Here is a 26,858-nt window from a genome sequence, read left to right on the forward strand (position 1 = left end):
CCCAGTACCATATCTGAGGAGACTGTTAGAAGTACTTCACAATTGGTTGTGAAGTCAAAAGATGTATATAATCACTTAAATTATCTATCAATCTATTTACTTATTTTTGCTGAGCATGGTGGCATACAACTTTAATTCTAGCACTTGCGAGGCAGAGGAAAGCTGGTCTGTGAGTTCCAGCAGCTAAGGCTATATAGTAAGATTCCCCGCCCCCAATAAATAAATAAATAGGTTAGTGGATAGATGGAGAACATTTTACATGTATTTACCTATTTTGGGAGAAGGGGCATGTACACATGATACAAATGTGGGGGGGGGGTCACAGGACAACTTGCCAAAGTCAGCTTCCTATCATATGAGTTTCAGGAATCAAACTCAGGTCCAGCAAGCTTGTTAGAAAGTGTCCTTACCTGATGAGCCATCTTGGCAAATATATGTCAGTTTAATATATGTATATTTGTTTTACAATCAATGGCAAAATAAACCCCAGTGTTTTTAGAAACACACATACACTCAAAGAGAGATGCAGAGAGATAGGGTTTTAGCAGGTTGTAGCCTTATATTAAGTCAGGATGGAAATCAAATTTGTCTAGCCTAGAACTTGTAGTGATCCTCCTGCCTCTGCCCTCAAAGAACTGGGATTACAGGCATGTTCCAGACTATGATCACTTTAACTACTTTGTTTATGTGGCTCCTCAGAATTACTTCTGGATCACCAAATGTATCACTGTCCCTTTAAAAAAAAATCTGAAACTATTAGGACTGATTTAAGCATGAACACTGATATATGAAAGCTCTAAGGTAGAAGAAGCAGATTTTTTTTCGTTTAAAGTTGTAATTCATCAGCAGTATTAAATGCTTGGCAAGCAGTTGCTCAGAATCAAAGTTAACTTTAACTGAGCCCCATGTGAGGCACTAGCCACTGTGCTGGACGCCTTCACAGACATTACTGATTTTACACCCAATTCTAGAAACAGGAGTTTTCACTGAGTGGTGGTGGTCCACACCTTTAATCCCAGCACTTGGGAGACAGAGACAATCGGATCTCTGTGAGTTCAAGGCCAGCCTGGTCTACAGAGCTAGTTCTAGGACAGCTAGAGCTGTTACACAGAGAATCCCTGTCTCAAAAAACCAAAATAAAAAAGAAATAGGAGTTTTCAAGGCATGTGGGGTAAAAAAGGTAAGAAAATCACCAAGAATAATCTTATGAACATCACAAGTTATGCTGTGTTCTATAAACTAAGAGAGCAAGTCAAATCCATTAAGATGAACCTTGTTCACCCTGCATGATGTACACCATGAAACCACCTTGAAACACACCCAGAGTCTTCAACATCTGAAACCTTAGGCAGGAGACAGAGACAGGAAGATGATGAACTTCAGGCCACCCTGGGCTCCAGAGTGAGACTGTCTTAAAACAAAAAAGCCTCACTACAAATGAGTCCGTCTTTTCTTTTATAACACCGACCATTTCAAATGCTTTAGTGAGGAGACACAGAACAAAAATACCCAAAGGACTCTTAAAAAAAAAAAAACCAACCTCAATTTACAGATATGAAAGCTGGGCTTAGAGTGAAAAATAATGGGGCTGGAGAGATGGCTCCCAAGAGCACTGACTGCTCTTCCAGAGGACCAGGGTTCAAATCCTAGCACTCACATGGCAACTAACAACTGTCTGTAACTCCAAGATCTGACACCCTCACACAGGGAGGCAAGACATCAATGCACATAAAATAAAAATAAACAAATAGCCGGGCGGTGGTGGTGCATGCCTTTAATCCCAGCACTCGGGAGGCAGAGGCAGGCGGATCTCTGTGAGTTGAGTCCGGGCTGGACCAACAGCCTCCAAAACAATACAAAGAAACCCTGTCTCGTAAAACAAAAACAAACAACAACAACAAAAAACCCACAAATAATTAAAAAGGAACAAAGTAACTTCACTCAAAGGGCATAATTTGTTGGTGGCAAAGAGTAGTCTAAATAAAACTTGACTCAAATTCTACTGTATCCTGTTATTTCTCTCATGCAGAAGCCAACAAGTATCAAGTCCAATTGGAATTGCACTTTCAGGGTAACACGAATGGCAATGCCGGTGAGCACTGACATCCTATCTCTTGAAGCATTTCTAATGCTCGGAGAGGAACCAGAAGAGACATCTCACTCTCAACTCACTTGGGCGTTAAAGTGAGTAGTTAAAGTCATAGGATAAACAGGGCATAGTAATAAGAGCTTTCTATGGTCACTTATACTAAAAATTGGAGGAAAATGCTATATGAAAATGACATTTTTATAATGTATTATTTACATCCTATTAAAATAAGAACTAATGTTCTTGCAAGGAATATAGGATATCCATGAATATTTAAGGCAAATACAACACAAAGTTTCACCTATCCTGATGGACCCCCTCACTCTCTTAAAAAGGATGAAGGATGAGGAACCAAGAGAACAGTTCCCCATTGTGGAGGTGGGGAGCAGGGTTAGAGCTATACACAGCTGGGTTGCTTGCTGCCTGCTGACCATGCTCATCTGTGAGATGGGGCAAATATTACTCACCTAATCGTTTTTATTGTAAGATTTGTCAGGCAAACTGCCTAGGTTCTAGGACTATAATGAATGCAGCCTGCTAACACAGTCAGGACAAACCTGTAAAACTGTCTGGCTGTCAAAACCATTCATTCAGCTTCAATTTGTGAAATCAAGATAAGTAAGCAGTTGCTATTTATAGGCCCTCCCAACTAGCCACACAAAGAAAACAGGCCAACAGGGTAAAATTACCTCGGTGAACACTATCATACTCACATATTTCATTTCAAACTTCTTAGCCAACATTTCCACTTCTTGTCTCTCCTTCTGCTCATCAGTAAAAGGGTCTTCTGTATGAACAAGTTTCTTCTGATTCATAGGAAATGTGGAAAGAAACACAAGTATTAGAACTACTCCAACTAGACTGCCATATACTAATCATAGACCAACTACAGTTCAGTTTAACTCAATAGCCCATCAAAACTATATATTCCATAGCTACAGCCAGTGCATTATTTTCCAGATTTGACTCTGTCTTTAAATTCCTATCATAAACAAGCAGGTCAAAAACATCAAAGCTATTTTTAAAAAGTGATGGCCACAGAAGGAAAGTATCTGTAATTAACAGACCTAAACAAATCGTACAGTTCTTTGATGGTCAAGAATTCAACATCAAAACTGACTCACTTGTAACCACCATCCCAATGACCACCCCGTCCCAAACAAAGCAATCTCTCCCTTAGACCTACATAGGTAAAAATGAAAATATTAATTTTATTTTGATATTATCCCTAAAAAGGGCTGATTCAGCCATGAAATATCCATTAGAAGGTATCCAAATTATTCATTATAGAATCAAGATTCATAATATGCTTACAAGTTTTTATTTGAGTATCTGTACCTGTCTCCTGTCCTCTAACATAGCTATGTGTGTGTGTGTGTGTGTATAATAGCTCACCATGGCTTCCTTCTAACAGTATAGAATGATTAAAATACAGTTTAAAACACACACACACACACACACACACACACACACACACACACACACACACACACACACACACACAATGAGCAAGGATCTTGCATTCACCATCCAGGGCCAAAACAGATAAAACTGTATCCTTTCCTGATTTTACTACTTCTCAGAAACCATTTCTGTTACTGTGTTACTATTATGTGCTGCGAGATGGGGGTGGCGGCAGGTGCAGACATGTGGAGGTCAGCGATGGGGGTGGGGCAAGTGCAGCCATGTGGAGGTCACAGGGCGACTTGGTCAAGTTGGCTCTCTCCTTGCACCTTTCTGTGGGTTCTGGGGATTCAACTCAGGTTGCCAGGCTTTACCTGAGCATACTATTTTAGCAGATATGTTTCATATGTATGATTTTCAATTAACAAAAAAGCTAGGAGCTACTTTTTGTTTTTGAAGACAGGGTTTCTCTGTATTCCTTTGGAACCCATCCTGGAACTCATTCTTTAGACCAGGCTGGCCTCAAACTCACAGAGATCAATCAGCCTGCCTTTACCTCCTGAGTGCTAGGACTAAAGGCATGCGCTGCCAACACCTGGCAGAGCTACTTTTTAAAAACATTTTTTAATCAAATTTTAGAAAATTTACTTTGGTTTTGTTGTTTGCTTGTTTTGTTTTTAGGAGACAGGGTCTTACTATGTAGCACTGGATGACCTGGAACTCCCTGGTCATGACCGGGCAGACTGGCCTCAAACTGATCAGAATCCTTCTGATTCTCCCTCCCTGTGCTGGGATTAAAACGTGCCCAATCACACCCATCTGAAAGTAAATTTTTAAAGGTTTCTTTTGTTATTTTCTTGTTTTTGCTTTTTCCAGACAGAATTTCTTTGTGTAGCAGCCTGGCTGTCCTCGAACTCACTTTGTAGACAAGGCTGGCCTTGAGCTCCCAGAAATTTGACTGCCTCTGCCTCCTAGGATTAAAGGTGTGATGTTTAATTTTTAAAGCTGATGCCAGGTGGTGACCAGCCTGGTCTACAAGAGCTAGTTCCAGGACAGCCTCCAAAGCCACAGAGAAACCCTGTCTTGAAAAAAAACAAAACAACAAAAAAAAATTTTTAAGCTGATCTAGCAGCTCCAAATAATTAAAAATGCATTACAAGCAAGACAAAGACCTGAATTTGGTACTATGGTGCTTCCTCCTAGACGTAAAGACTGACATATCATTAGTCTAAAACATGACAGAGAAACATGGACAAGATGAAGACAAAAGGTCATCCTTCCCAGCACATTAAAATAAAGGGGGATCTTTAGAGGTAAGGAGTTGATTTTAGATTCAAAAAAAAATTTTTTTTGGTTTTTATGAGACAGGGTTTCTCTGTATTGTTTTGGAGGCTATCGGGTCAGCCCGGCCTCGAACTCACAGAGATCCGCCTGCCTCTGCCTCCCGAGTGCTGGGAATAAAGGTGTGCGCCACCACTGCCCGGCTAGATTCAAATTTTTAAATGTAATAATACTATGGCCTCTCTTATCCTAATTGCCATTATGAATAAAACGAAACAAACTAGCAAAGTGAGACTGTTAAGGAGTAAATGCCACACCAGGGCACAGCAGTTCCCTCAGACTGAAAGCGATCAGCATCTTTGTGAGAAACTGACCCTCCCATCACTGCGTAGTCCAAAGACTAGTAGGTCCTTAGTATGTCTGATCAGGGTTTCTGTGACATTTTTATTGAGCCCAGAGCCTTTCACATGCTAAGCAAGAGCTCTACCACTGAGCATTCTCCCCAACCTGGTCTGACTCATTTTATATATGCAAATATAAAGACAAAGATTTGTAATTTTACTAAGAATCACCTATTTAAGAAACATTTGTTTGTTTGTTTAATGTACATTGAGGTCTTACTTGCGGGTTATATGTGAGGATGCCAGATCCCCTGGAACTGGAGTTACAGACAGTTCTGAGCTACCATTTGAGTGCTGGAAATTGAAGCTGGCTCCTTTGGAAGAGCAGCTGATGCTCTTAACCACTGAGTCATCTCCATCTCACCTTTAAATATTATTCTAACTTTTTTTTCAAGATGAGTTTTCACTACACAGTCTAGGTTGGCTTCAAACTCACAATCCTACCTCAGTATCCTGAGTATCACTATTCCAAAATTGTATACTTCATTCAGGCATTGAAATCAATCTCGTTTACGTGTGGTATACAAAATTAAAACAAACTCACTTCTCCTTTACAGTTAAAAATAATGCCTGCAATCCCAGCACTCAGGAAGCTGAGGCAGGAAGTCTGACAGAAGTTTGAGGCTAACCTGGGCTACACAGTGAGCCCTTACCTCAAAGTAGCAAACACCCACAAAGTATCATACTTTCCAATAAAAACTCAAGAAAAATTTCCCCCAGTGCAAATTATCAGCTACCTATGTGTAAAGTCAATGCAATGATTTTCTCCTTTGAGCGCATGCTCAAATCTTCCATGGGCCTTATCCAACACAGGCAAGTGACAAGCAATGGAATACCACAGAACTCTACAAGTACAGTTACATCACCACCATCATCACTTGTTTTTCTCTTTACCGGAAGCATGTAACTCATTATGTTCTCAAAAGGCTGTTCAGGTTATCTGATTCTGGGTTTGCTAAGAACTCAACTTTTTTCTTATGTATTTGTCACGTCCAGAACTTACTTCACAATGCACTCTGGCCAGCAATGGTGAAGAAAGTAATCTTTCAGGATAGGGATGATTCCAATGCCTCAGTCACCAACTGAGCCGCCATAATTATGTCATGATACTACACCGAGAGGGCAGGGAAAAGGGCTGACCTAGTCTGCAAGGTGGTTTTGCTTTTCCTCATAAATGCAGAAAAAACCCAGCTGTATTTCCATTAATTGGGATTTCTCTCTTCAATTAGCAGGTAGGAAGGGGCTTATATAAATGTACCTGAGTGCAAATGGTATGTACACACAATGTCTTTAACACCCCACAGCTACCCACTTTCATTTAAGCAAATCTTGTCCCTTACATACAGCTATTTTAAAAATTGAGACTTTTTCTTCTAATTCTACTTAGCCTATTACAGGTACACTATTCAAGTCCAGTAACTCAAATTTAAAATTATTTTGAAAAGACTATAACTCTAAAAATAATCTGAGCCAGGCTTCGTGGTACAGGCCTATAACTCCAGCTACTCAGGAGGTTAAAACAGCAAGATCATGAATTCAAGGCCAATATAGGCTACACAGTAAGTTGAAGGCCAGCTTAAGCAACTTAAAATTATATTCTCTCAAAAACAAAACATGAAGTGTCTTGGAGTCATGCGATATTGAGTATCACTAGCCTAGCATGTTCAAGACCCTTGGCTTGATTCTCAGCATTAGAAAAATAAAAATAAAAGACTTTCTAGAGGAGAAAATTTGGGATTTACCACTTTCCAAACATTCCAATATTCAGTTTTGCTTTTCAGTTGATCACTCTTCTAGGATTTCATTTATGAAGCTATCAGAATTCACTTACAAAGGTGTTATTTATACATTGTTAGGTAATAAATATATTAAGCAGGACCAATCATAGGAAAATTCAGCAAACTTGCTTAAAAAGTATAATGCATTTAAAACAAAAACAAAAACAAGCAAAAAAAACCCACAGACTACAACTTGCTCTACAGAGCATGTTTCAAAGCAGCCAGGGCTATACAGAGAAACCCTACCTCAAAAAACAGCAATTAAAAAAAGAAAAAGCAACAAAACAAAGACACCAGAATAAATTCTTTTGTGGAATTACAGAAGATATATGCTTGAATATATAATAAGAAATTTGGGTCAATAAATTCCTAAATTGATACTATGTATTAAACAATAGTATGTATCACACACAATGATAAATACTACAGAATATAAATACACAGCAAGTTTAATAGTTAAATACCATATAGCTAACTATGGGGGCGGGGACAGACACCTAGGTTATCTGGGTGTGGTACCAACACCTTTGATCCCAGTAGTGGGAAGGTAAAGTCAGAGGGATCTAAGTTCAAGGCCAGCCTGGTTTACAGAGTGAATTTCAGGACAGAACCACTACACAGAGAAACCCTGTCTCCAAAAAGCAAAACTTAAAGAAAACAAAACAAAACAAACAAAAACCCATCTAGGTTTGCCCAGGTTCTTTCTATGGTGTTTGCACCATGGTAAAACACTAACTAGTATTACGTATTTTTATCTAAAGATGGTTTTTGTCTTGCAGTTTTGCTATACTTATTTGTGTGTATGTGTATACCTTGCAGAAGATGGTTCTCTCCTTCCACTGTGTGGGTCCTGGGGATGGAACTCAGGTCTTCAAGATTGGCAGCAAGTACCCTTACCTGCTGAGCCATTTGTCACCCGGTTTTGTTTTTTTGAGGCAGGATCTCACTATGAACTCCAGCCTCCAGAGCACTGAGGTCACAGACTAGCAAGCCCATCTACAAAATGTTTTGAATCTGTGACTTACACAAATCATAAAAATTGAACACCTACTTCTATTAGGTCAAGTATAATTTCTTTGAAAAATGCTTCAATTTAATAGACAAAAAATGACGTTTATTAAAGAAAAGAGAGTTCTGAATGCAGTCTACAGAACAAAATGTTATGTGAAAGTGGCCAAAATGATCTCTACCCATAGTAATTCAATTTCTCTGAGAACGTTTAGTAATGATGGCTGCACAATACTTGTAACTAGCCATCAAAGGATTATCTGGCACAAAATGAACACAGGCTAATGATATTATTCAACGTGAGACTTTTGACTAAGAATCCTTCATTGCAACAACAAAGATAGTTGATGAAAGGAACTAATGAATTCTGGAGTTCATTAGACCTGCTAGAAAGCCCAGCCTAATAAAGAGCACGGTCGCTAAACTAGAGGACAATGTCTGTCTGTCTGCCTGCCTCTCTCCCACGTCCCCCTAAAGATCACAACCCACAACAATAAAAATTACAGTCACCGACAAACCGCTGTCCTAATCCCCATTGTTCACCGCTTCCCTCAACGGTATACCTAAGTATTTTCCTAAGTTTTTTTTTCTTTTTAAATTCAAAGCCAACATCTTCCCCATCATTCCATCATGCTCCAAAACACTACACCGGACAAATAACCCCAATTCGAACTAATGATAGCCACTCAATGTGATCAGACAGCCACCGAATAAGACAGGAGACCTTTCCATTCAGAGACAATATGCACAAACTCAACACACACACAAAGCTAACAATATTTACCAACACGAGCGTAACCACATTAACGAACCCACTTTTTCATTTCTAACGTGGAACCTTTAGTTTCTGAAAACGTTTAAATCCTCTTAAATTCCCCTTCAATCAAGGGAAATACACCACCCAGCCACGAACCCATCTCAGCAGCCCTGGCGCCCGGTACAGCTGGGTTTGAGGAAGGATGAGGATGAACCGAGAAGGGGGGGGGGGTCACACAATCTCTCCCCATCTGACCGACCCGGGGGGCGTGTCCCCCAAGGGTTTTCGCTTCCCTTCCACCGGAACGACGGACGGACGGAGTGCCGCAAGAAGCTAAGCCGCACGGCTCGCGGGGCCTCGGGGTTTAGGTGTGGGGAACAGAAAGGAAAAAGGAGAAAAAAGCTGCAGAGGTTTCGAAAGGTGCGGAGGAGAACCGGGCACGGCGAGGTGTGTGGAAGGGGGGGCGGCAGCCTCGGCCACCTAGGTGGGCCGAGCCGCGCCAGCTCCCGCCCCGTCTAGCCGCCCCACCGCCCCGCCACGCCGCGCCACCCCCGGGGCGAGCCCAGTGCAGAGCGGCCGGGGCAGGCGGGCCGCCCGGTCCGGAGGCACCCGGGCTGCGGGGCGGCCGGGAGGGGAAGGAGGGAGGGAGGGACCCTGTGTACCCGTTGTTCTCCGCACAGCAGCAGCTCCGGGTAGCTGAACTCCACGCAGCTCTCGTCCGTGGGGTCCTTGAGCACCAGCTCCAGGCGAACCGTCTCCTTCGGCGGTCGCGGCGGCTGCGGCGGCTCCGCCCGGGAAGCCGCGTCCCGCGGCGGGGCAGTCGACGTCTGCAGGGGCAGCGGCGGCGGCGGAGGCAGCGGCGGCGGCGGCTCGGGCCGCGGGGGCTCGCGCTGCAGCAGCGCCATGGGCGGCTCGGCGCGGCCGCCCTCGCGCTGGGGGAGCGGCTTGTCGCGCGCCGGGTGCTGCGCGTCAGCCCGGGGGGCCGACTCCGCCCGGGCCGGCTCGCGGTACGGCTGCGGCTCCGGCCGGGGGGGCTCGCGCTCGGCGCCCGCCGGGTCGGCCTCGCGCCGCCTCACCGGTGACAGGCTAATGAACGCGACTCGGCGCGGCTCCGCCATCCCCACTGTTCTGGCCCTCGGCGCTCGCTCGAGCCGGCTCTCGCCTCGACGCCGCACGGCGCGCCCGCCCGCCTTTCCTTCCGCTCTCCGTCGCTTTTCCGCCCTCCGGCACCTTCAGCCGTCCCCGCGGACGCCACCGTGAGTGCGGGCCGGGTCCCCGTCCCCGCTACGACGTCCCGACGGGCTCCACCGCCATCGCCAGGGTCGCCGCATCCGCCATGTTGGGTCCCCCACATAAATAGAAGCAGGCCGCCGAGCGGGCGCATGCGCACACGGGGAGACGCTCGCGTCCACCGTCGTGGCTGTTGCTCAGTTTTCCTCCGGGCCTCCCAACAGCCCGGCCTGCCAGACAGCCCGGCGGAAGTGACGTCACAGACGGGCCCGTCTCCGTGGCGACGGAGACGCCACTAGCTCGGCTTGGGCTCGGAAGGAGGGGGCGGGTCTGGGGGGGTTCCCGGAGTGATTTCCTCCTCCCGCCCGGAAACCGAGGCGCGCTCGCGGAACCCTCAGGGTGAGCGTTGCGGTGTGCCGTGGGGGGACGACCCGGACATGGCGCCGCGTCCCGCCGCCCGTCGTCGGCCCTCGGGCTCCCGACGCGGGGCAGCACGGTGGAGTATCCGCTGAGGGAAGGGACCAGGTGCAGCCTGGAAACGGGGTGAGGGACTCCCCGCGGCCGCCGGCCGTGCCCGCCCGGTGCCCGGCTGCCGGAGGCGTCCCGGGAAGAAAGGTGGAGCCCTCCCGAAAGCGCCACGCCGCCCTCACCCCACGCCGCCGCCCTCCCTCCCTGACCCTCCCTCCCAGGCCGCCGCCGCCCCCCCTCCTCCCCCCCCCCCAGGCCGCCCGGCCGCTTTGCGCATGGCCGTGAGGCGCTCAGTGACCGGGACGTGGAAACTGGCGAACGCACAGTTCGCGAGGACGTTGGTCTCCGCAGGGTTTGTTGCTATTTTATTGGAGAGTGGCTCTCGGGGGGAGAGGAGGGTAAAAGCAGAGGAGCAAACCGATGGTCCGCTTCCGCAGAGGGAAGGGGCGTTGGTCTGGCTTCTTTGGAGTGCCCGTGGGAACCGAATGGCCCTTGGCGTTTTTTTAAGGAAGGAGAGTTACTGGCCCTGTTAATCTGCTCGGTGGAAAGTGGCTTCGAAACTTTCGCTCTCCACGTCCCTGCAGGAAACTCCCAAGCTTGTTAATTGCCCCGGCTGTGTCAGACGTCGAGGAGCCGAGTCAGAGTGACGTCATAGGCATGTCTTAAATAGGCAGGTGTTCGCGCAGGATTCTACTCCTTTCCAAAAATGTGCCAGATGGTGATGGAATGTCCATCCCCACGGTCCCTCCTGGTTCTAAGTCGGGTTTGGAGGTGCGCAGGAAGAGGCAGCCTGTTGGACTTGAACACGATCTGCATAACCAGCTGCGAGCCCACTAGCACTGCTTAAGGATGGTGGTGGCATTCCAGAGCCAGGCAGATCTCTATGTGCTCAAGGCCAGCCTAGTGTATTTAGTGAGTTCCAAGCCAGCCAGAGCTACATAGTGAGACCCTGTCTGGAAAAAAAAGAAGAAGAAGAAGAGGAGGAGAAAGAAAGAAAGAAAGAATGTCTTCTAGCTCTAAAATCCTGCAGTATTTCCTTATCTATAACATTCCTTCCACTGCTCCCGACTTGGATTGGGATCTTGTGTTTTGGACTTAGTACCTTTCTGTCCTCCGGCTCTGTTTCTGCCAGTCCAACAATGGGATCATTAATGTCTCTGAAACAGTTTTTTGTTGTATCACTCCCTATCCCAGCTCCAATTGACCTGCAAAGTGAGCTCTGTACCTGTGTTCATTGTCTACAATGTATCCCAGAGATTTCAGGCAGGCAGTCCTTGAACAAGCTCTTCTGTGGGTGTAGGCTCATCCAACACTGTGGGTGCTTTTTCAATAATTTGAACCTCAATCTACAGTAAGAAATCCATTCTAAGCCTTGTAAGCACTGATTCCAGCACTTGGGAGGCAGAGGCAGGCAGATCTCTGTGAGTTTGAGGCCAACCTGGTCTACATAGTGAGTTCCAGGATCCTGTCTCAAAAAACAAAACAAAAAGATTGATTGTAACCCAGTGTATAAAAACAATGCTGGAGGTCAAAAGACAACTTTGTGGAGTCTGTTCTCTCCTTCAGGTGGCCAGGCTTGCATAGCAAGTACCTGTATCTAATGAGTCATCTTGTTGACCTAGAATTATTTAAATGCTAATTTCTAGTATTGAATATATTTTCCTACACAGACAGTAATAATTACATAAAACTGGTTTGCTACATATATCTAGCATAAAAATCAGCACCTTTTCATTTTAAATGTTCCACAGTAATAATTTAGATTGTGACATCATCAAGAACAAGTTCTTTGTTTGCTTTAGTTTTTCAAGACAGAGTTTCTCTGTGTAGTCCTGGCTGTCCTGGAACTAGCTTTATAGACCAGACTTGGCCTCCAACTGATAGAGATCCCCTTCCTCTACCTCCTGAGTGCTGGAATTAAAGGCGTGTGCCACCTCTACCATCCAGCCCCAAGAACAAGTTTTTGATTTATTAGTTTATTTGTCAAAAAGTATTCGTACCATATCCACCAATAATAAAGAAGTTGTTTTGCCTGGCCGTGGTGGTGCACGCCTTTAATCCCAGCACTTGGGTGGCAGAGGCAGGTGAATCTCTGTGAGTTCGAGGTGAGCCTGGTCTACAGAGCAAGTTCCAGGACAGCCTCCAAAACAATATGGAGAAACCCTGTCTCAAAAAACCAAAAAAAAAAAAAGTTGTTTTTATTTTATTCTCTTTGAGACAGGGTCTCACTATGTAAACCAGGCGGGCCTTGAACTCAGAGATCTTTCTGTCTCTGCCTCTCTAGTGCTGGGATTAAAAGCATGCAACAATATGTCTGACTGGTTTTCAACCCTTAATAAGATTCATTTTTCTTTTGCTACATCAGAAGGCAATTAATACTGTCTTTCAAGGTTATGCCATTAACTTTACATTTTAAGGTCATATTTAAAGAGTTATTGACATTTTCATCGTCGTGAAGTTTCAACTAAGACTGCCCCTGAACTCCTGACCTTCCAATTCATCGTGAATGATGTGCTTATTATAAGTATGTTCCATCACATCCAGCTATTTTATCCCAGACAGGGTTTCTCTGTGTAGCTTTGGAGTCTACCCTGGTACTAACTCTGTAGACCAGGCTGGCCTTGAACTCAGAGATTCACCTGCCTCTGCCTCCCGAGTGCTGGGACTAAAGGCGAGCGCCACCACCCAGCTCACAGCCAGCTGTATTAGGACTTTTGAAAGTATGCTTAATTAACCAGGTAGTCCACCTTTAATCCCAGCACTTGGGGCAAAGAACCAGAAGATTCTCTCAGTTCTGGATCAGCCTGGTCTACAGAGTGAGTTCCAGCATGGCCAGGAGCTACACAGAGAAACCCTGTTTTGGGGGGAAAAAAAGTATTAAACTTCTACAATTAACCACATTTCTGTATCTTTTCACTCTCCTGTTTCTCTTTCCCCCCATCTCTCTTCCTTTTTCCCTTCCTCCCTCCCTTCTCCCTCTCTCCAGGGTCTCACTGCCTCTCCACCGGGATTAAAGGGGTTCGATACTATGCCTGGCTTCTATTCCTTTTTCTAATAAAACATCCTCTTTGGAAGCAATTTATAGTATCTTGAATAACATTGTGACATACACATATGATATTGAAGACACTCTTATCTTAAAAACATGGGGGTTCTCCCCCTGAAACTCAATAGAAAATTCTGAGTGTTCTGTCAACAAACAGCATTGTCAACATTCTCTGCTTAGTTGCATATGTCCCGGGGCATTGTGATAGTGTCACGTTAGGCTGTCTGTCCCGTGAATGAGCCCGGGACTCCCCTCTCATGTAGCCTTCCCCCCATGTGAGCACCCTGTCTCAGCAGCTCTACTCTGAAGTCCTAAGTAAGGACTGGCGGGGCGTGTGCTGATGGTTTCTCCTGAAGTCTATTGCTGTTTGCCTTATTCTTAGATAATGCTTGTAACCCTCAGGATTGGCTTCTAAACCCTCTAGTTGGTTGCAGTTTTGCAGTTGAAGTAAATGTACTTACTGTCTTAACAGGTCAGGAAAAAGTAATTTTTTTCCTAGGGTCTAGGAGTACACATACACATTCCTGAGAGAACTTAGAAAATTCTAAGTGATGTAGTTGAAGAAAAGGGCCCTTAGAGAGGCCTAGTGCATGCCAAGTCAGTGTTTTGTGTAGTTAAACTATATACTATAAAGTCACATTACTCTTGTTTTTAATATTCGTGTATCCATGTAACCATTGTATATCCCGAGAGATGAAGCTACTAAGCTACTACTACCTTGTCTGTGTGTATGTGTGTTGTATGTATTGCTTATGTGTGCACATATGCTTGTGATTGTGTTGTATGTGCTTATATGCGCACATATGCTTGTGTATGTGTGTTGTATGTATTGCTTATGTGTGCACATATGCTTGTGGGTGTTGTTGTATGTCATCCTCAATCACTTTCCACCTTATTTTTTCTTTATTCCATTTATTTTGTGTGTTTCTGTTTTGGGGAGGGCTAGGTGGCCATGGTACATGTACCCAATGTACGTATGGAGGTCAGAGAACAACCGGCAGGAATTGGGTCTGTCCACCAGGTGAGGCCTGGGATTAAACTGAAGTTACACGGCTTGGTGGCGCCTTTACCTACCAGGTCTTCTCATCAGTCCTGCTGCCTTGTATTTTGAGACAGGTCTCTCACTGCACTTGGAGCTCATCAGTGTGGTTAGTGTGGTGAGCTAGCAAGTTTCAGGGATCCACCTGTCTGTTTCTGCAGTACTGAGATTAGAAGCTCGAGCTGCCGGGCCCAGCTTTCTGCGTAGGTGCTGGGAGATCCAAGGTCAGTCCTGCAAGCTTGTGTTGTCAGCTGTCTTCTTGACAAACATCTTGCAAAACTCTGAAGGAAGTGAGCTGGAGTTTTGATAGAAAGATAGAAAAGCTAGACTACAGAGATGAACTCCAGGTAGAGGTGATTGATGGACCAGGCAATTAATTATTACTGAAAACAGAACCAGAGACTGGAAAATGGTTCAGTGTTTAAGACCAAGTACTACTCTTACAGAGGACTGAGTTCACTTCCCAGCACCCACTTCAGGAACCTCACAGCTGCCTGTATAACTCCAGCTCCAAGGGATCTGACAATCTATTGTAGACTCCACAGATACCCACACCCACATATGAAAACTCACAGACAAATGGACACTATAATTAAAAAATAAATGAGCTGGGCGTTGGTGGCGCACACCTTTAATCCCAGCACTCGGGAGGCAGAGGCAGGAGGATCTCTGTGAGTCCAGGCCAGCCTGTTCTACCGAGCAAGTTCCAGGACAGCCTCCAAAGCAATACAGAAAAAGCCTGTCTTGAAAAACCAAAAAATAAAAAAAAAAATGTGAGATTCAAATGAAACAAAAGTCAATGGAATTTTTTTAAGGGACATAATTATAGTTGCCTAACTTTACTGTCAACAAGCTTGTTGTGTGACAAGGTCTACTGTTTAGGACATCACCCTAGATCCTTTATTTTTAGTATTATTGTTGTATAAACCAGCCCAGATTAAAGACTAGAAACCCTTACACTTAATTCCAATATCCTGGAAGGACCAATTATTGACTGTGTCAGTGTCAATCCCCAGCTCAAGTCAACTGCCAGGAAGGGTCTGGTTACCAGCTCTTCTGCTGAATTGGATGGAGTTTAAGCAAAAGGATGCTGTTCTAGGGAGGATGGGAGCATGACAGGCAACTATTCTAAGGACCATAACACAAGGCAGTAGGACAATACTGCCTTGTGTTTAAAAAGATTATTATTATTTTTTTTTTGCTCACAGAAGAAAACATAGATACAGCATAACTCATGAAAGGAAAGAAAATCTAAGCCAAATCAAGGATGCTGTTGCTAGGTGGCGGTGGTGGCACACACCTTTAATCCCACCAAAAAAAAAAAAAAAAAAACCCCAGCAACAGTGGGTTCTCTCAGTGTGGTCCTGGGGATAGACCTCTTAAATCCTCAGAACAAGTAAATCCTCAGTGGCAAGTAACTTTACCCATTGAGCCATCTTTTTAACATTTTATTTTTAATTTATTCTTTGTGTCTTTCACATCAGACATCTGATCCCACCCATCTGCTGTCCCTGCCCTCTGCCCCTGCAGCCTCTACCTGCCCCCCGAAATAAAAGAATTTAAGATGGGTGGGGGGAATAAAGGGAAAAAATCTTATTATGGAAGCTTCAGGGTGACACAGTGAGTCAGGAAATAAACTTTTATCCATACATCTTTACATGCAGGCACTAATCACACACACAAATTGGTTTGGTTCCAGGCCCCTTGTTTCTGTCAATGTCAACACTGGGCCCTCACTGGGACTCTTGACATCCTGTTGCTGTCCTGTGTCATGGAGATCCTGGAGCCCTGGGACACCCTCCCCCCCCAACACACATACACACCCGTGTTCCAGCAGATCACAGGTAGGGTGGATTCCTGGGATGAGCCAACACTTAACCCTGGTCTGGCAACCCACTAGGTCACATGACAGCAAGTCCATTGAGCCATCTTAACAGCCAAACAGCTATAAAATTCTGTGTATTTTCATTCTTTCCTAACTTGATTGGTGAGATTTCAATTAGGTTTATTTTGAAATTCTTTTTCAAAGTCAGCTCCTTCCCACATTTGTTAGTCTCACTTTTCTATTTTTTTTTCCCTTTGAGACATCATCTTAGTGTGTACAGTCCAGACTGGCCTCAAACTCTGATCCTCCTGCCTCAGACTTCTGAGTGCTGGGCTTCTATTTTTAACTTAATTAACTTTGGAGTTAATTGGTCTTTCTTGTGGAGTCCTGCTTATCTCAGTAGTCTTTGTTTAACTTCTCGAGATCCCAGTGTCACCTCACTTTCGGTTTTCCTGGCTTTGGTGTTAGGATTCAAGACTTTGTCCCCTGAGCTTTAATGAGAATCTGTATTGGATAGGAAAGTTTTTTTCTAGGTTCTTGTTATTTAGTCTGTCTCTTTAGTGTTGTTTGTTTTAAATGTTTTAGAGCTGGGATGGTAGTTTTGTGGCGGGTGTTTCCAAGCAATCTAGAAGCCCAGAGTTCAATGCCTAGCATAACATGGGAAAATTTGCCCATGGCACAGTAAGTACCAGTTTCTTTGGTGTCAATACTAGCTTCCGCCTTTTTTGGAGGGGCGTGGTTTTCAACACAGGGTTTTGCTGTGTCTTTGGAGGCTGTCCTGGAACTAGTTCTTGTAGACCAGTCTGGTCTCGAACTCACAGAGATCCATCCGCCTGCCTCTGTCTCTCGAGTGCTGGGATTAAAGGCGTGCGCCTGGCTTTAACTTCTGCTTTATGTCGCTGATTTAAAAGTACACGTGGCGGAGGCTGGAGAGATGGCTCAGTGGTTAAGAGCACTGGCTGCCCTCCAGAGGGTCAGGGTTCAGTTCCCAGCACCCACATGGTAGCTCCCAGCTGTCTGTAACTCCAGTTTCAGAACACCCTCATGCAGGCAAAACACCAGTACACATAAAAAAGAAAAGAAAAATCAAAGTCCCTTCCCCTGCTGTAGGAGCAGACAGTTTGACTAAAGAAAAAACTATAATGTGTATAAAAACTTCATCCTCGTACTACCCATTGAAAACTACAGTGAGTATAAAAAGGAATACACACGCCTGGTGGTCGTGGCGCACGCCTTCAATCTCAGTGCTTGTGAGGCAGAGGCAGGCGGATCTGTGACTCGTCTACAGAGGGAGTTCTAGGACACCCAGGGCTACACAGAGAAATCATGTCTTGAAAAACCAAAAATAAGTAAATGAATAAATAAAAAACACAAATTTGGGAGGGGTTTACAAGGCCAGAAGATGGATACCAGGTGAACGGAATCAAAATGCACGATGCTAAAGACACAAGGAATAAATAAAAAGAGCTTAAAAGGCTGGTTCTGCTGAGTTTCCTGAAGAGGACTGAGGCTAAAACTAGAGAGTGAGGTCTGGGCTCCTGGGTGTTAACCCTGCCTCTGCTGCTACTGTCTGTCATAGCCTCTCTGACCCTCACACGGTAACGTAAGCATTTTGTGTCTCAGTCTCCCAATTTGAAAACCGGGAGTAGTAATGTGCCCTGGTGTTGGGGACAGGTGAGCTGGCTCGCTTGGTAAACGTGGTTTTGGCCAAGCCTGAGGACCTGAGTTCAGTCTCCTAAGACCCGCATGGTGGAAGTACAAAGCCCTCTCCCCAGCTTGTCCTTTCTTCTGCACAGGTGTCCCCCCAGACACACAAAATAAATGCATGGAATAATCCAAAAATAGTGTTTGAATTAAGTGGGCTCACGTTTGCGGAATGCTTAGAACAGGCGTGATCTATGGAACGTGATGTTTTCTTTGTGGCATAATGTGCAGTCCATTTTGTTGAATGGCCCGTGGGTCCTTGAAGGAGAGGTCTGTTCTTTGGCATATTAACCTATTACTTACTCCCGATAATGTTTAGATTACCTGCAGGTTTTCCTTACGTTTTTATTTCATCTTTCGTGGACTGCTATTGTCTCTCTTCGTTTTTGCTTTTTGAGTATTGGTTCCTTTGTTGAATATTCATAACCGTTGTAGTTATATCAGGAAACAGAGCCTTTATCATTCAAAGTGTGTTTCCTTGACTTGCTTAATGATTTTGACCTGAATCCAACCTTGTTTGATTGTGGCACCTGCTCTCCCTCGATTTGCATTTTCCCAGCTGCACCACTGCCTGTCTGTAAATTGCTAGTGTTCATGAGTTACCACTGCCTGTCTGTATATTGCTAGTGTTCATGAGTTACCACTGCCTGTCTGTATATTGCTAGTGTTCATGAGTTACCACTGCCTGTCTGTAAATTGCTAGTGTTCATGAGTTACCACTGCCTGTCTGTAAATTGCTAGTGTTCATGAGTTACCACTGCCTGTCTGTATATTGCTAGTGTTCATGAGTTACCACTGCCTGTCTGTATATTGCTAGTGTTCATGAGTTACCACTGCCTGTCTGTAAATTGCTAGTGTTCATGAGTTACCACTGCCTGTCTGTATATTGCTAGTGTTCATGAGTTACCACTGCCTGTCTGTATATTGCTAGTGTTCATGAGTTACCACTGCCTGTCTGTAAATTGCTAGTGTTCATGAGTTACTGTGTCCTCAGTAAGAGCAAGCAGCCCAGAGTTGGATTTCACTCTGTGATCCAATCTTCCAGTTCTTTTGTTTTAATAGATGACATAAGCCCATATTCAGTTTGGAACAGAGTCTATGTCATTCTAGTTGCTTTGTTTTTATGTTGATTTGTTTTCTTTATATGTCGCTTCTGATAATTTCAATGGTTTCTATTTTTGTGTAATGAGGTAAATTTTCAATGTCTTTGGACATTGTCTATGATGTTAATGTTACTTTTCTTTGTATTTTAACTTTGTTTTTTTGTTGTTTTTGTTTGTTTGTGTTCGAGAAGGGTTTCTCTGACTTTGGAGGCTGTGCTGAAACTCGATCTGTAGACCAGGCTGACCTCTAACTCACAGAGATCAGCCTGCCTCTGCCTCCCGAATGCTGGGATTAAAGGCGTGCGCCACCACCGCCCGGCTTAGTTTATTATTATAAGGCACACCTGTGTCTGGGACTAAGCGTATTGCTAGTAAATGGCACTAAGGTACTAATACTGCTTCTACCTTGCTGTCCAGGGTAAATGCTTTGTTACACCTCTCACATACATGTGCCAATTTTCAAGAGCTAGTTTAAAAGATTTGAGTGTGTGTATGTGTGTGTGTGTGTGTACCATGTGTGTGCAGGTACCCACAGAGACCCCCTGAAGCTGTAGTTACATGCCATTGTGAATCCAGAATAAATGCTGGGAACCAAACTTTGGTCCTCTGATAAAATAGCAAGCATTTTAAACTGCCGATCGAGCTCTACAGCCCTGATCATTTTTTTCCTTTTGGTTTTTCCAGCAGGGTTTCTCTGTGTAATAGTACTGACACAGCTGGCCTTAAACTCACAGATAACTGTCTGTGTCTGTCTCCCAAGTGTTGGGATTAAAGGCATGTATCACTATTGTCTTTAGTCTTGTTTTTTTGTTTGTTTGTTTTGTTTTGGTTTTTCGAGACAGGGTTTCTCTGTGGCTTTGTTTGGAGGCTGTCCTGGAACTAGCTCTTGTAGACCAGGCTGGCCTCGAACTCACAGAGATCCGCCTGCCTCTGCCTCCCGAGTGCTGGGATTAAAGGCGTGCGCCACCAACGCCCGGCTTAGTCTTGGTTTTATTACTTGCTTCTCACTTGTGCTCATTTCCTGCAGGTGCTAAGCTGTGTGTGTCTGTGGTTTGGTTACTCTTCTTTGAGGAACGTGAGCTTTCCTGGGGAAGCTGCTGGTGGGGCACATTAGATTGTGTGCACACCTAGCAGGCATTCACCCTCTGGCCCCGAGGTTGGATTTATTCATTTGATAAGCAGCTAGGAGATGCTCTGGACAAATATTGCTTCGGTCTGATGTTCTGCTGCTTTCTTGGTGTAGGGAAAAGAAACCAGCCAAAGAAACACACCCTGAGCAGAGCCAAAGAAACACTCTTAGGCCCTGCAACCAGAACTAAAGAAATGGACCCTGACCCTGAAACCAGTGCCAAAAGAACACACTTTGTCCCTGGAATCAGAGTCAGTGAAAGAAATGTACCCTGGCCCTAAAATTGGAGCCAAAAGGCTAAAAAGGACCAGAGAAAGAAACACACTTTGACCCTGAAACCAGAGCCAAATCTGACCCTAATCCTGTGCAGAAAACTAACCAGTCTTCGAGCAGAGCTCTAGCCAATCTGAGCTCCGCACTAAAACCTGACCAATCCTCACCCTGGAAGCCCTATATAAACCCTGTGTCTGTTCAGCTTGTGGCTGTTTGCGCTACCAGGCTGTCCTCTGCCACTCTGGCAGAGGGCAGCCACTCTCCTGGATTCTTCCCTCCCAATAAACCCCTTCGATGAGCTTTGGGTGAAGATCTTCTTTTGCAGCGGCAGCGATGGAGCAAAGGCGACCCTGGGCAGAGCAGAGCAAGCAGACAGAGCAGAGCCAGCAGGGCTGTAACACTTTTGCTGGGGAAACCTTCCCTTGGCAGAGCGGAGTTGTTACACTCTGCTCTCTGCTCTCCCGGAGCAGAGCTGAACTGTAGAAACTTCGCCAGAGAAACCTCCTGCGGAGCAAAACTGCTACACTGGGCGAACATCCCCAGCTGGAAGACCCTGTCCTGCCAGAGCAGAGCCAATACACTGAGGAAGCCTTTCTCTGAGGCAAGGCTGTAAGCTGCTAAGCTTACTGCAACCTGTGGTGGTCCTTGGCTCCCGAGCTCCAGGATACCTTTCCACCTGAGCTGTGTAACACTCAGTATTCTGCCACTCCCTAGTGCCAGAATACCTGTCTGACCTGATCCGACCGAAATGCCAACACTTGGCATCTCAGAACTGTGTCCAAGGAAATTTGATGTTAAATGTTGCATTCATCATATTGTAATCAAACAGGAAAATTTTGTAGTCTTTCTGTGTGTCTGTCTCTCTTTCTGCTCCTTTGCTGTCTCCCCTGATCTTCCTTCTCTTACACACACACACACCATTCATACATGTAGACACATCCCATCTCCTAACACAGCTGGATCCATCTTTGGTTGAGTCAGTGTTTGTTGTTTTTCAAGATTTGTCTTATGTATATGAGTGTTTAGTCTGCATGTATGTATGTGTCCCACATGTATGTCTAGTGCCCAGAGTTCAGAAGAAGACATTGAGTCCCATGGAACTGAAGTTAGTAATAGTTGTGAATCACCCTGTCAGTGCAGGGAACCAAACCCAGGTCCTCTGTAAGAGCAACAAGGGCTCTTAAGCCCTGAGGCATCTCTCCAGCCTCTGCTTACAGTCTTGTAAAGCTAAACCATGAAGTAGCAATATTTTTCCTTTCCTAAACACCTTTATAATTGTTTGCTTCACTTTTCTACCTAACCTATCTCTAAACTCTTTTCAATATACGCACAGGTACACACTCATGAATCTAATCTTCAATGAATTGGTCTTGGAGCTGTATGTTGTGATGCCTGGGACGGTTGTGCAGTTGTTCTGAAATCTGCTTCCATCCCAGCCTTGCCAGCATCCTTCTCTTAAGCTAGAGCCCATGTTTCTTATATGATGGGACTTTCTCCTCTCTTTGTTCCCATGTCTTTAGAACGGTGTACACACTATCTTCTCATATCTATTCATCTACATAGCTGAGTGACAGTCTGCAGTTGAAAGTTTTCTCAGAATTCTTCAGGACTCTTTTTAGATGTGCATTGGTGTTTTGCCTGCATGAGTCTGTGTGAGGGTTTCGGATCTTGGAGTTACTTAGAGTTGTTATCTGCCATGTGGGTGCTGGGAATTGAGCCTGGGTCCTCTGGAAGAGCAGTCAGTACTCTCAACTGCTGAGCCATCTCTCCAGCCCCTCTCTTCAGAATTCTTAAGGCATGGCAATGCATTTGTAGGGCTGTAATTGAGATGTCCGGTGTCCTCTATTAATCTGCTCATCTTTTGTTACAAGACACTTGAGCTTTTATTGTCTCTCTTTTGTTCTGTTGACACCCTGTACAGATGCCTAGAAAGAATCTCAGTCTCCGAATGGTAGTTGTCGTCACACAGAGAGCAAATGCTTAAAACATAGATTTTTGTTTTTGTTTTTAGTCAACCATTTAAACATTTATTACTGTATGTGTGTGTGGGAGTTACATGTGTGTTTGTGTATACCACATATGCACGTGACAGTTGGAGCACAACTTTGTAGAGTCGGTTATCTCTTTCTACCTTCACATGAGTGAAGGTGGAACGCAGGTCACCCACTAGACTTCATAGAAAAGTGCTTCTCAGCCTGTGGGTTGTGACCCCCTTTGGGGTCAAATGACCCATTCACAGGAGTCACCTAAGACCATCGGAAACACAGATATTTATATTACAATTCATAATAGTAGCAAAATTACAGTTATGAAGTAGCAACAAAAATAATTTTATGGTTGGGTTCACCACAACATGAGGGTCCCAGCATTAGGAAAGTTGAAAACCACTGTAGAGGCAAACACCTTTACCTGTGGCACCATCTTGCCAAACTTCCTTTTTAAAAATAACAATATTACATGCCAGGCAGTGGTGGCACATGCCTTTAATCCTAGCACTACACAGAGAAACCCTGTCTCGAAAACCACAAGAAAAAACAAAAATAAAAAAACCATTGTATGCCCCTAAGCCCCTTGTTTTAAATATAATTCCATGAGATATGGCAAATGTGCAGTAATGGTAACTAACATATGCATGTATCTTAACTTCCCAGCCAGTTTTTATAATACCCTGTTGATATTTATTCAGGTGATAGCACACACTAGATCATACTCAGTGGTCTTAAAAACTATGAGGCACAGGGTCTTAATTGACACTACTATTTAAATGTCATCATGGCCCTCTGTTGGAATTGTCAGAATGTTAACTGCATTCAAATCTTATTACCATTGAGTCTATACCCATAACTGCCTACATCTGTCTTTTGTTTGTCAAACAAAAACAACAAAAACTTTCCCAGTTCAGTTACTATTAGAAGGTAATGTTTTGTCTTGCTTTGTTTTTTACACGGGTTCTCAAGTGGCCCAGGCTAGCCTTCAGCACACTATGTAGCTAAGGATGACCTTGAACTTGCTTTTCTGCCTCCATCTCCCAAGAGTACTGGTTTTAGAAAAGTGAACCATTGTGCCTGTTTGTACAGGGCTGGGGGGATGGATCCCAGGGACTCACGCATGTTTGGCAAGCATTCATCCTACTGAACTACATCCCTAGCTTCTAATAGAGGCATAATGGTTGTTAGCAGAAGTCCAGATTGAACTTTGTAGGACACTGCTCTTGAAGTCCCTGTGCATACACACGTAAATAAATACACAGGAATGGAGTCATAACTTTGTTTTGTCCTGCTGTACACAACTGGAGACTGGGTAGTTTGCAAATAATGAAATAACAGAAACACATTTTCTCATGATTCTGGGGTCCAAGTTCAAATTGAGGTGCCTGTATCTGGAGAGTTTTTGCTACCCTTCCCCTTTGGTTCATCTTATTTTTGAGACAGATTTTTCATGTATAGCCCTGACTGGCCTAGAATTTGCTATGTAGACCAGGCTGGTCTTGAACTCACAGAAAATCTACCTGTCTCAGCTCAGTGCTGGGATGAAAGGCATATGCCATCACACCTAGCTCTCCTTTGGCTTTAAAGACAAGGGTTTCAGCCAGGCATTGGTGGTGCACGCCTTTTTAATCCCAGCACTTGGGAGGCAGAGGCAAGCGGATCTCTGTGAGTTCGAGGCCAGCCTGGTCTACAGAGCGAGTTCCAGCACAGCCTCCAAAGCAATAGAGAAACCCTGTCTCGGAAAAAAAAAAAAAGACAAGGGTTTCATTGGGCTGGAGAGCTGGCTTGGCAGTTACTAGTAAATAGTGTTTTTGCATAGGACTTGTTTGGTTCCCAGCATCTATATTAGGCAGCTCATAACTGCTCTCAATTGCATCCCCAGGGGATTGATGCATTCATCTTACCCCTAAGGGAACCTTATTCACTTGTACAAACCAACACAGACACATAAGTATACACATAACTTAAAATAAAAATGAAATCTTTAAAGGCACTGTCTCCTGTAGTCAAGGTATTGAAACTTGTTATAAAGCTGAGACTGAGCCTGAACTCACTATCTTCCTGCATCTAGCTCCCAAGTGTTAGATCAGAGTGTGTGCACCGTGCCCCGTGGCTTCTTGCTGGTCACCATTTGGTGAAAGAGAGGAATGGGACACAGTGAGTGTAGCCAGCTCTTTTTAGAGCACCAATAGTCTAGCCTTAGGGTACTCCCACTTAGACACAGGGAAAGGTCCATCTACCAGTGTTGTGTTGGGGACTACCACAGGAATGCCCAGTGACACATCCAAACCAGAGCAACATCAGAATGTTATTTTGTGACCCACTTGTTCCGACTCAGCAATGCGGCCTAGAGTTGTTTCAATAGCACTAGTTTCCAGTGGCCACTAAAATTACATAGAACACTGACTAAGAGCAACAATCTTACTAAGTCACAAGTCTGAAGACAGGCTTGATTGAGCTAAAATTAAGTCCCTTTTGGACGCTCCAATGGAAGAGCTAGCTTCTGGAGATCCTCAGCCCTCGGCTCCTGGCTCTCTTCCTCCATCTGCAGAGCTAGCAGCCTTGGCTGAACTATCCGCAAGTTTCCATCTCAGTCTTCCCTCACTCCCCCCATTTTTCTCAAGACAGGGCTTCTCTGTGTAGCCCTGGCTGTCCTGGAACTCACTTTGTAAACCAGACTGGCCTCGAACTCAGAGATCAGTCTACTTCTACCTCTCAAGTGCTGGGATTAAAGGTGTGTGCCACCACACCCAGACTCCCTACTCCCACTTTCAAGGACCTCTGTGATTACACTGGGTCCAGCAGAGAATCCTGACAAGATCCCTATATTAGGCTGGCTGACTGTTAGCTTCCTTTTTCTTTTCTTCTCTTTTTCTTTTCTTTCTGCAACCTTAACTCTGCCTGTGACTCACCAACCACATGAAAACTAGAATTGGTTGGTAGCCTATGTGGTCTCTTCCCATGCCAGCTCCTGGCTCCCTAGCTTGATAACCTGCATAGACTTCTGTGCTCGTCTTCCTGTTTCCTTTCTAGTATCTGTGTTCATTTTAGTCATCTTTAATTTATGAAACATTATTTCTGTAGGCACAGTATTAGTAAGATTCACTCATACTGCTGCAAGAACCTGTAGTGTGTACTGTATAACATTCCACTGTGACTTCAGAGTCTATTCTCTCATTTTATCCAGGGCTCCTTGGATTGTGTTCAGGCTGTTCCTGACAACAGCAGGTCAAAGTGTCATCCTTGTGCATATTGTGATTGTATGTCTCTTGAGCAAGAAATGGAATTGCTGAGCTGCCCTGTGAAAGCCATCAAGTAAGGCCATGCATGTTGTTTCTTCTTTCTTAGACCAGGCTGGCCTCGAACTCACAGAGATCCACCTGCCTCTGCCTCCAGAGTGCTGGGATTAAAGGCGTGCACCACCATGCACCTGGCTCCATGCTGTATCTTGAAGAACTCAAATGATCAGGAATGATGGATGGCCCATGCTGTGATCCCAGCACTTGGGAGGTGGAGGGAGAAGGATAAGAAGTTCGAGGTCATCTTCCACTACAGGGTGGCATGAGACCCTGTCTAAAAGAAAAGCCAATACAAATAAAAGAACTTAAATAAGCAGCCAATTGTGGTGGTTGTATCTTTGTCAGGAGGCAAAACAGGCAGCCCCAAGCTCTGTACATAAAATATGATAAAGGCTATCCACTGTTTATGTCTGTTGCCCTCACCTGAATTTAGCTTAAAACCCCCTGGGCAGCCCTTAGATATACATAAGACATTAAGATGTGTGTGTGTGTGTGTGTGTGTGTGTGTGTGTGTGTGTGTGTGTGTGTGTGTGTGAGAGAGAGAGAGAGAGAGAGAGAGAGAGAGAGAGAGAGAGAGAGAGAGAGGTTTTTTGAGACAGGGTTTCTCTGAGACAGGGTTTCTCTGTGTAACAGTCCTGGCATCTGCTTTGTAGAACAGGCTAGCCTCAAACCACAAAGATCTGCCGTCTCTGCCTCCCAAGTACTGGGATTAAAGGCGTGCACCACCACCACCTGGCTGACATTCAAATTATATTTAAGAAGTTTCTGATGCTCACAAGTTTGCAAACTTGTCTACATATGACACATTCAAGACACATGTGGAGAGTGGAGACATAGCTCAATAGTTAAGAGCACTGGCTGCTCTCCCAGTAGACCAAAGTTCAATTCCCAGCAAACACATGGCAGCTCACAGCCATCTTTATCTCCAGTTCCAGGGGACACCCTCACACAAACATACATGTAGGCAAAAGATAGCATGATTAGAATCAAATAATAGGGCTGGGTAAATATCTCAGTCAGAAAAGTGCTTGCTGCC

At 44.7% G+C, this 26,858-nt stretch overlaps 1 protein-coding gene and 1 long non-coding RNA gene across 7 annotated transcripts in view; one reads left to right on the forward strand and one right to left on the reverse strand.

Annotated features, from left to right (window-relative positions):
* Positions 1–9,836, reverse strand: part of Ubn2 (ubinuclein 2) — an 84,761-nt gene extending 74,925 nt beyond the window's left edge. For all 5 annotated transcript variants that reach the window (XM_040728787.1, XM_040728786.1, XM_040728784.1 and 2 more), the window contains exons 1-2: positions 9,381–9,836; positions 2,803–2,895 (exon numbers count right to left, since the gene is read on the reverse strand). In XM_040728787.1, coding sequence (XP_040584721.1) covers positions 2,803–2,895; positions 9,381–9,836 — 549 coding nt within the window. The remainder of the gene's footprint in view (positions 1–2,802; positions 2,896–9,380) is intronic.
* A 422-nt stretch (positions 9,837–10,258) lies between these two features.
* On the forward strand, positions 10,259–26,138 carry LOC121133056. 2 transcript variants are annotated; one of them, XR_005869799.1, is made up of 2 exons: positions 10,259–10,347; positions 25,711–26,138. It is a non-coding gene; the product is annotated as an uncharacterized LOC121133056 (long non-coding RNA). The 2 variants fall into 2 exon arrangements; XR_005869800.1 differs by lacking the exon at positions 10,259–10,347 and adding an exon at positions 10,354–10,491.
* The last annotated feature ends 720 nt before the right edge of the window (positions 26,139–26,858 follow it).

Source organism: Mesocricetus auratus, unplaced genomic scaffold (genome assembly GCF_017639785.1).
Source record: "Mesocricetus auratus isolate SY011 unplaced genomic scaffold, BCM_Maur_2.0 Super-Scaffold_100019, whole genome shotgun sequence".
NCBI classification, from domain to species: Eukaryota; Metazoa; Chordata; class Mammalia; order Rodentia; family Cricetidae; genus Mesocricetus; species Mesocricetus auratus.